This window comes from Atractosteus spatula, chromosome 10 (genome assembly GCF_055471065.1).
Source record: "Atractosteus spatula isolate fAtrSpa1 chromosome 10, fAtrSpa1.hap1, whole genome shotgun sequence".
Classification (NCBI taxonomy): domain Eukaryota; kingdom Metazoa; phylum Chordata; class Actinopteri; order Semionotiformes; family Lepisosteidae; genus Atractosteus; species Atractosteus spatula.
Window position 1 is genome coordinate 8,314,802 of NC_142715.1, and position 10,126 is coordinate 8,324,927.

The 10,126-nt window shown below is 42.4% G+C and overlaps 1 protein-coding gene and 2 non-coding genes across 3 annotated transcripts; 2 read left to right on the forward strand and 1 right to left on the reverse strand.

Annotated features, from left to right (window-relative positions):
- The first annotated feature begins 4,197 nt into the window (after nucleotides 1-4,197).
- On the forward strand, nucleotides 4,198-4,875 carry LOC148824747 (uncharacterized). The gene has a single exon (XM_088926169.1). It carries the CDS (start codon nucleotides 4,198-4,200, stop codon nucleotides 4,873-4,875), a length of 678 nt encoding a protein of 225 aa, XP_088782295.1.
- Nucleotides 4,876-8,332: 3,457 nt separating this feature from the next.
- trnai-uau (transfer RNA isoleucine (anticodon UAU)) lies at nucleotides 8,333-8,426 on the reverse strand. Its single transcript has 2 exons — nucleotides 8,389-8,426; nucleotides 8,333-8,368 (listed from the first exon to the last, which is right to left on the reverse strand). It is a non-coding gene; the product is annotated as a tRNA-Ile (tRNA).
- Nucleotides 8,427-9,223: 797 nt separating this feature from the next.
- trnat-cgu (transfer RNA threonine (anticodon CGU)) lies at nucleotides 9,224-9,295 on the forward strand. The gene has a single exon. It is a non-coding gene; the product is annotated as a tRNA-Thr (tRNA).
- The last annotated feature ends 831 nt before the right edge of the window (nucleotides 9,296-10,126 follow it).

Consider the following 10,126-nt stretch of genomic DNA (forward strand, 5'->3'; position numbering starts at 1 on the left):
ATAGCGCCGGGATCAGAGAGCGAGACCGCGGAAGAAGCGAAGAGCGCACGGAGGAGAGTTATTGATCACTTATCTATCGACAAGCAATTAATTCAACTAAAGAACAGTAGAAAAATCGATTAACTTCACTGATTAGTGAGCACTGATTCTTTTCCCGTTCTTGACCCATTTTAAAATCTAGAAAAGAGTCAATATCGATTAATTAACATAGTGCATTTTGTGTTAATAATGTTCAATCCGAAATTAAAGAAATATTTATTCAAATTATTATTTAGGAATTGTATCTGAGAGCTAGAAAAATATATTCAAAGTTAATAAATTTGTGTAAGTAACAGTTTAAATGCATTTTCCATTTGTTTACAAATCATAAGTATGGTAACCATGGCGACACGCGGCACGTCACTGTGTCTGGCTAGGTCATAAAGAGTGGTGTGATGTCACAGACAGCAACTCATACTAATGCTAGTGTATTTATGTTAATATTAGTGAGAGTACAACTGGTAGTTTTAATATTAATGCTAGTATTCATGTGAGAATGATGATAGCACTACTGATAGTTTTAGTTTTAATGGTCATATTAATGTTAATATTAGATTTAATTATAGTGTTACTGTTACAGTATTAACAGTAGCAGTAGTGTTAGTTTTAGTGATAGCATTACTGTTATTATAAGTAGTTTGTGTCAGTGTTAGTCATAATGATAGTGTAAGTCTTTTAATTTTAGTTTTAATGCTAGTATTCATGTTAATATTAGTGCAAATTATAGATTTACTGTTAGATTATTTACACTAGTGGTCATGTTAGTTTTAGTGATAACATTACTGTTATTATTAGTATTAGTAGTGTAGTAGTAGTTTGTATCACTGTTAGGGATATTGATAGTGTTAGTCGTAGTGATAGTGTTAGTGTTGTAATATTAGTGGTATTTGTGTTAGTGTTAGTTATGTATGTGTATACAGTTATGTGTATTTGTGGTTATGAGTGTATGTAGAGTGTGTCTGTGAGTTTGTGGTGTTTGTGAGTGTGTGGTGTTTGTCAGTGTGTGAATGTGTGTCTGTCAGTGTGATATGTCTGTCATTGTGTACGTGTGTGTCTGTTAGTGTGTGGGTGTGTGTCTGCAAGTATGTGGTGTCTATCAGTGTGTGGGTGTGTGTCTGTAAGTATTAGTAGTGTCTATTGTGTGTATCTCTGAATGTGTGCGAGTATGTGTGTGAGTGTCTGATTGTGTGTATAAATGTGTGTGGTGCCTGTGAGTGTGTGTTGTGTCTATGTGTGTGTCTGTGAATGTGTGTCTGTGAGTGTGTATCTGTGAGTGTGTGTAGTTTCTGTATGAATGTGTGTGAGTGTGTGGTTGTCAGTGTGTGAATGTGTGTGAGTGTGTGGTTGTGTCTCTGTCAGTGTGTCATAATATGTGTGAGTTTGTGGGTGTATATCTGTCAGTGTGTGTGTAAATGTGTGTGTAGGTGGGCTTGGGCTCCAATGCTGTGTCTGACAGAAGTGACCCATCAACAGGTGTTGAGGTCCAGAGTCGCTTGCGAATTTCTAGAGCACTTTAGAACTTTCTAGAGTCCAGACCAATGAACAGAAATCTGTGAGTGCTGTGTTTTTATCACTATTAGCGTATGTGGTGTCTGTGAGTGTGTGGATATGTGTGAGTGTGTGTGTGATGTGTGTGGGTGTGTGTCTGTATGTGTAGTGTCTGTGTGTCTATGTGAGTATTAATGATGATAGCACTACTGAATACTAGTATTCTTGTGAGAATAAGTGATGATAGAGCTACTTTTAATTTTAGTTTTAATGCTAGTATTCATGTTAATATTAGTGATAATCATAGTGTTAGTGTCAGAATATTAACACTCATTGTCATGTTAGTTCTTTTGATAGCATTACTGTTATTATTGGTATTATTAGTGTACTACTAAGTTTGTGTTATTGTTAGTAATAATGAAACTATAAGCCTTAATTGCAGTGTTACTGTTGTAATATTAGCAGCATTTGTGTAAGTGTTAGTTATAGTGTAACTGTAGGTTAGAGTGTAGGTAAGACCCTGGCTGCCCTGTGGTGGCTCAGGGAGGGCCTGCGGGTCGAACTGGAGGGGCTGCTCTAGGTTGAGGAGAGCTGGGTACAGACCTGGGATCAGAATGCGATGTCTTCCATCCAGCTGGACTGCCTGGAGTTGTACGATGAGGTCCTGGCCAAGTTTGGATCGGAGGCAGCATATGTGGGATTGGTGAGTCCCTGAAACCCCTCCCCCTTGTCCAGCTCACACTGTGGTATCAGGGCGGTACAGGGGCTGGGGCGATTCTCCTGACCCCCTCAGCTTTCCAAGATACCTGCGTCACCCCACTCAACCTGGAAATCTCCCAGATCCAAGCGGAGAGAGACAGGAGCTGGGCTGGGACTCTATTTCAAGTGGGTGGCTGAAAGACAGACCGCTTACAGATCAACACTAGGGGGCATCACAGAGTGGGCGGTGAGACTCTTGGTCATCGATGGCAACGTGGGGTTACTCCCCCTCTCTCTATTGGCTCTATTAACAGTGGGGAGACTTCCCCTCTCTCTATTGGCTCTATTAACAGTGGGGTGTCTCTCTCTCTCTCTATTGGCTCTATCAACATTGTGGTGACCCCCCCCCCCCCTTCTCTTTTGGCTTTAGAAATACCACAGTTCCACCCCTAAGTTGCATCTCCTGTCTGGCACTGTGGAGGTATGATGATGATGATTCACTGTCTTTGTTCTCTCTCTCTGGTACAGGAGTTGGTACTGAGTTAGTGAAGTTTCACGGAGGATATTATAAGAAATTATACCAAATCCCAAAATTAAAACAGTGAAGACAACAGGCTACACAATGGGAGCTCTGATAATGGAGGTTTGGTTTGACGGCAGCAGACATTGTCAGGACATCTTGCCTGAATCTCTCTTCATATTTTCCTATGATTTTCCCTTCCAGGGCACAAGAATCAAGAAGCAGGATGACTACGAGGAGGCGAAGGAGACACTGAAGTCCTACTTTGAAAACACGAAAGTCAGGTGTGACTTCTCTGAGGTGGACAAGTGCTTCGCCAGTCTGCAGCCAACGTCAACGTCAACGTCAACCTCATCCTGCGGAAGTACCTGGGAATCCCTGTAGCTGAGGTCTGTGAATAGCAGGTTTATTTTTTCTCTTTGTAGTTGTCTTAGACAGTCTGACCTGTTGCAGGCCTCAGCAGGAACAGAAAGGTCTTCTGTGTGTCTTCAGTCTCCACAGCCCAGGAGATGCATGATCCAGGTGGGTGAGGCTGTTGAAGAAACCAAGCTGTCCATCCCTCTCTCTCCTGGATCTTGGCGCCCCTGGGCCCTCCCGCTTCGATCACCTGTGACCCCGCTGAAATCAGAGAAACCCCTGGTGACTGCGCCATGCTGCCCCCATCAACTCCCAGATGAGTTCCCTCCTCTAAGGAGCGTCAGAGCTCCTGAGCTTCTGAGACAGGTGAGAAGCGAACCGAACCTCTGTCCTTGAGTAGAGTCAACTGTACAGATTCTTATTGGACACACTGTACAGACTCACCTGTACAGGATCTTATTACAGTCACAATGCATATATTGAGGGTATATTAAGAATAAGAAGTCAAGAACTGACCCCAGCAGCAAAGACCTGTGTCTGCCTTCAGTGTCCAGGTGCAAAGAGGCGTGCTTTCCAAGTCAGCCCTGAAAAAGATGAAGAGGACAACATGTCCACCTCTTCCAATCCTGACACTGACCCGCCCCAGGTCACTACCCAGCCAGCTACCTGTCCCCAGACCCCTCCCTCACCTCCCTCCCATCACCTCCCAGGAGAAGACTGAGGTGTAGGAGACTAAGAAAAAGAGGAAGAAGAGGCAGAGGAATCAGGAGAGTCAGGAAGGTCCAAGTCCTGAAGACAGGCCTCCAGAGTTGCTGAAAGTCAGAACACAGGTGCTGAGACACCTAGAGGACCCTGTAGCTCCTGTGATTCTAGGAGAGGTGATGAGTGAACCTTTACTGTAGTGTCCAGTCAGTGTGTCTGTATTAACTCCTCTCTCTCTCGGTGCAGTGTTAATGTACTGGAGTGTCCAGTCAGTGTGTCTATATTAACCCCTCTCTCTCAGTGCAGTGTTAATGTACTGGAGTGTCCAGTCAGTATGTCTATATTAACTCCTCTCTCTCAAAGTAGGTCAGCTCCTCCCATTCCTTTCCAAGATGCTGTGCTGTTCCGGGGTCGATGAGGATAAGAGCAACACTACAGAGCTGAAGAGATGGAAAGAGTCGCAAGGGGGCAAGAGGACAACGGCACCAGTGGAGAAAGTCAGGAGTGTCCGGGTCGGGAGGCACCGGTCCCTGAACACCCAGGAGCGGGATGAGGAGAGGAGGCAGAAGCAGGAAGGGTGGTTGATGGATCGGAGACAGGAGGTGCAGGAGGAGAAGGAGAGGAGGAAGCTGGAGGAGGAGAGGATGAAGGTGGAGGAGAAGAGGAGGAAGGTGTTTGAGAAACAGGAGAGAAGATGGGAGAAGGAGGGAGAGGACAGGAGGCAGATGCTGGAGAAGGAGAAGAGGAGACGGAAGAAGGAGGAGGAGCAGAGGAGGAAGACTGAGGAGAAGCAGGAGAGGAGATGCACCAAGGCAACAGATGCAATTAGGAGGACCATGAACAAGGAGGAGCGGAGATGTGCCCAGGAGGCGGAGGAGAACAGGAGGGAGCAGCAGAAGCAGGAGGTGAGATGGGAGAAGAAGGAGCAGAAGAGGTGGAAGGCCTACGTTTGGGGGCTGGAGAAACCCCTGCAGCAGGAGGAGGAGAGGAGGCAGAAGGAAAAGGAGGAATGGAGGCGAGCTCAGGAGGAGGAGAGGAGGAATCAGCTGATGGAGGAGAATAAGAAATGAGCAAAGGAGGAAAAGGAGAGAAGGAGATTTTGGGAAGAGGAGGAGAGGCAACAAGCAAAGGAGAAGAAGGAGAGGAGGAAACTGTTGGAGAAGCAGGAGAAGAAACAAGCAAAAGAGGAGAAGGAGAGGAGGAGAGTTTGTGAAAAGGAGGTAAAGAAACAGATGAAGAAGGAAGAGGAAAGGAGGAGAGTTTTGGAGAAGCAACAATTGAAGGAGAAGATGGAGAGGAGGAGAGTTTTGGAAAAAGAGTGTGCCCCAGAGTCCAGACGCTGTCAGGTGAGTTATTATAAATAAGATGCAGGAGTACACCCTGTACCAACCTGGACTAACCTTTGTCATTAGAGATTAGTTTCAACCTAATTTCACACCAGCAAATAAATACTGACTGGGAGAGAAGAGGTATCTGACAGGCCAATCTGTGTCAGAGCCATTACTGACCTGCTCATCTGTTCACAGGGAGACTCCTCTCTGATGAGACGCCCTCTGGATACAGAGATGCAGGGGACATTGAGGGAGACCCCACTTCAGGTAAAGGGGACTACAGACAGGGGACTCAGTGTGGGTGAGGTTGTTCAGGGATGGGATCCACACTGACACTGTGACCTGAGTCCACTTCACTCCACACTCTCCTCAATGTCTGTATCTGCAGCTTGTGTTTTACAAAAGGGAGGCTTGAACATCCCATTTCTTTCTTCTTTCTACAATTTGATGTTTCAGAAATAAGAAATGAAACCATTCCTTGATGTAAATTCTGAATGTAACACTTTTGATGGGAACAATTTTTTATGAATTTTATTGACGTTTTTTTGCAAGAAACTTTTTAGAACCATTTTATGTGCTTGTAATGTCTAATTTATTATATTAAAACTATCAATTAAAAATGAAGGAGGTCTTGGCAACTCACAATGAAAATATCAACCCCAATGGAAAGGGAAACTTAAATGTTTGTTATCAATATGTATACATTGGACCACACAAAGGAGAAAAGCCACTGTGGACAAATCCAGGCACAACATGAGACATCCTGACTGTTATTTACATTTCCCTAAAAATCAAGAGAAATTAAGGGTCCTCGTCCTGCAAGAAGGGACGGCTCGTCGAAATATACAGCATCGCTACCTCACTTAAAACTGCAGAAATATTAACTACAGATTGTTACAAAGGCATCTGGGTTCACATGACAGGAAAGATGAAAGTTCAAACAATTCACACTTTGACAGGTGTGACAAAATGACATTAGAAAACTTATGATCATGAAATTCACTTCCTAAAATGATATCACAATGTTTTTGGACTGTGGGAGGAAACTGCAGCACTTTTTCAAATTTACATGTCGATATTAAAATAACATATTTCCACATATAAATACAATTATAATAAAATATACAAGAAAAGCCTTATTTTCTTTAATGATATGAGTTCTACAATACTGATACAGTATTGTACAAAATGGTATGATCTGAAGAATCGCCAGAGCACAATGTATCAATTTGGGTGATACTAACAGAAGAGGGACACAACATGTAAATCCACAAGGTTTATTTTCAACAACAAAAATGTGCTTGAAAATAATTTGACAAGGAGGAAACCTTACATGCATGGATACCAGTATTTCCCCAGTAGGTTAAAATGCAGCAGGGAACGGTATAACAGAAGATCAGTGTCACTTGATATTGCATCACAGAGGCTGATCTCTTTTTCATCATATCCACCACTTCCAGAAAGCCAGTACACATAATTGTGAGGGTTTAAATTCAGAGGGAAAAATAATTCTCTAAATTAAATTTTATGCTGCACAGAGAGCCTCACGTGTATGTGGTCAGGTAGCTCAGTTGGATCGATTGTCGTTCTAATAACTCCACGGTTGTGGGTTTGATCCCTTACAGGCCAGGAGATCTCCTTATCTTTTGCCAAAACCATTTGATCTTTCAGTCCATGGTGAAATATATTGTGTTGAAAAGATGCCACAAACTGTAGACAAATGCTAGTGCTGCAGGTGAAGAGGAAAGCATTCAAAGATTTATGAGTTTCTTATGTGGAGCGAAGATAAAGTGTCACCATTTGCATATGTGAGGCTTCCAAATCAGCTCTCTGTAAAGACGCTCAAATCCAGCCTGATAAGTAAAAAATATTTTAGCTGGGGATCCTCAAATCAGGCGTGTAGAAAAGAGCACCGTTAAACACCATCGGGAGTGCAGAACATGTGATAAAAGTGTTCTTTAAACAAAAAGTGAAAATAGTGAATTTGTCTTTCACTTAGACGTTCATCGAAAGCTCAGTAAACGATAAAGCGTGTTTACTGAGCGAGAGACTCGTGTTCTGAATTCTCATCAGATTAACCGGTAATACAGCTACTAATAAAGGTTTACATTAATCTTAGTTATTAATAAATTACACTTTTATTAATAAAGACATGTACTGATCAAATTCATTGTGAATAGTTGTGGTGTCTAGAAAACAATTTTAGCTAAATATTTTAAGCGAGTGGTGAATACTGTATGTTCGTTACTTTGTGACCATATTATTTCCACTACATTCAGAACAGTTCAAAAGCGATCGACTGTTCCACTACTGAGTTACTTAAACCCTGTGAAGAGGTGGTTTAAGTTAGTCTCCTACATCAGTAAGATCTAATGGGCAGCAGATGTTATTTTAGGTTTGTTGCAATTGAGAACAGGTTTAGTGCAGAGCTGCTGACAAATTTCAGCAGCCAGGTTCGTAGCAATGACCCGTTGTAGGGACATTGCCAATCAGCCACAAGAAAAAAAAAACATCATTTGTGCCTTTATTAAAAAAAAAGCAAAAACAGAGTAGTAGTTTATGTGGTAATTTCAGGTACAATGTAAGAACTTAAGTTAACTAGTCCCACAGTAATGCGTGGGGTCCTATCAATAGAAAAAAAAATACTTGTAACCCAAAAACACAACAACCACAATGCAAGAAGCCTTCCGGGAACCTCGGTAAATCACTGTAGTAGTCTAACGACTACAGAAAATAAAATAAAAAAATACTTAACGGAACAACTTCAAAACAAAAATAACATTAAAAACAAATCTGGGAAACAACAAAAACAGAATCTAATGCGAGAGCTTTTTCAAGTCTTCGGTACCCCATCGTGGTCCCTTAGTCCCAGTAGACCTCTCGTCTAAGAAGATATCTCTCATCTATCTGTGTAGAGATCAGCAGGGGGTCCACAGCTGATGGGAAATTAAGTAGTGACCTGCATCAGCTGCAAAGGAAAAAGTATAGGTTTATTCCATGCTGAAAAGAGAAGGAAACACAACGTGGAACCTTCTTCGGGTGTGACGTGGAATAAACCTTTACCTGTTCCTTTGATGTTAATTAAGACCGGATCTCCAGCAAATACCTAACCCGTTAGATAAGGTGTTAAGGACGACCTATGCGTAGCAGTAACTAAAGTGGACAGTTGCTTTCAGTAGCTAAAGACAGGCCACAGTGCTCCAGGTGAGGCTCGAACTCACAACCTTGGCATGACTCCGCTGTGCACTGCTGTATAAGTACCGAGCGCTGACCGATTGCGCCACTGGAGCCGCGTAGATTGCCTTCCCTTCACACACTGACGTTGCACAAACACAGGGTGAAAACGATTTCGGCATGTTTTCCGTCTCTCCGTGGGAGAAAGGGACAGTAAAAGAGCGAGGAAACTACAAGGGAAGAAAATGAAAAAATAGTGCTCACTGCAAAAGAGGGGGGAGAGAGCTGGTCAGACACGTAAATCAGCCCGGCGGATTTACACTACAAATTTGTCATTTGTAGTGACATTTATGAGTCTTCATGTGTCTAAAACTGTCCAGTTTGTATTTTCGTTTCAAAAATCCAGTAAACTTGAATAAGACAAGAAGGCACACTGCACATCTGCGGAACATCACGTCCGAGTTTACAGTGACATCAGAGATTGAAAGCGAAGTCGTTTTTTATTAAAAGTTCAAGGAAACCTGAATATGTTTGCTAGACGTATTTCAGAATCACAGTGAAATGTAGTACGATTGCTGCACAGATCTGCAGTCTGCAATTAGAATACGGTTTGTGCGTTGTATAAAATATGCCATTCAAAACTTTTCTAAAACTGCAGAGATACATTTCGGAATGCGTCTTCCTGTAAAAATAAAATATCTATTTTATTTGACGGGCGCTATAAGCAGAGTCTGAAGCCAGCTCCACAGAAGAACTATATTCAGTGGGCCAAAAAAGTGAGTATTTCACTAAGTGAACAATTACTGTACATCATAATCATATTTGTTTTACTCCTCCTGCCATTGCAATTTGTGCACAAATATTTTTTTTTTCAAAATGTATTAGCCTTGATGGGAAAGAAAATTAAACTGTGGGCGCGGTGGCCAAGTGGTAAGGCGTCGGTCTCGTAAACTGAAGAGCGCGGGTTCAAACCCCGTCCGTGCCTGGTTTGCTTACCACGACTTACCTTTATCTAAATCGTCAATTGTCTTGCAATGTAGAAATTTCTGTAATAATAAGAAAAGAACTGTCAGTAGTAGTTAATAATCCTTTGACAAAGCAACGGGCATCCTCTACTGCTTGTCAGGATGGCTGAGTGGTCTTAGGTGCCAGCCTCAAGAACTCAATCGTGTGTAGTGACAGTTGTTCTTCACAACCCGGATTTCTATGGAAGCCCGTTTCCGCCAGGGAGTAAAAAAAAACGCGCTATGGTATCTCAGAATTCCGACTTAGCAACTCAGAATTGCGACTTTATATCTCACATTTGCGACTTCGAAATAGCCCATATTTCATTGTCTGTCCTTTTGTTATTGTAACGGATTCGGGTTCTAGGGCTTGTGCCCTCGCCGCTCCCACCCTAGTTCGTGCCTCACTGCATTGGCTCGAACCCAGGTCTTGTCAGCTGAGCTAAAGAGGACCTTTTTTAAGTAAAAAAGGACATACAATGAGATACCATAGCGCGTTTTTTTTTTTGCTCCCTGGCGGAAACGGGCTCATGTTCATTAAGATGTGTAATTTGTATGTTGCTTATATAAGAACAGTTTCTTCAAAAGTTCTGTCAGTGAACAGTGGAGAGTTAGCCGATGTACGTTTTCATGAAAACTCTCTTTAAGGCGATTACAAGTATCTTGAGCAAATCTGCGTCATATTTTAAAAAAAAGTTTAGCTCAAGATGCAACAGGAGTATAAATGAATTCTCCCGCCCTACATTCCAAGATATGGAATCTTATTTTTCTTGAAGTTTCTGATGTTGGTCGTTATTGGAAATTGCCCGGTG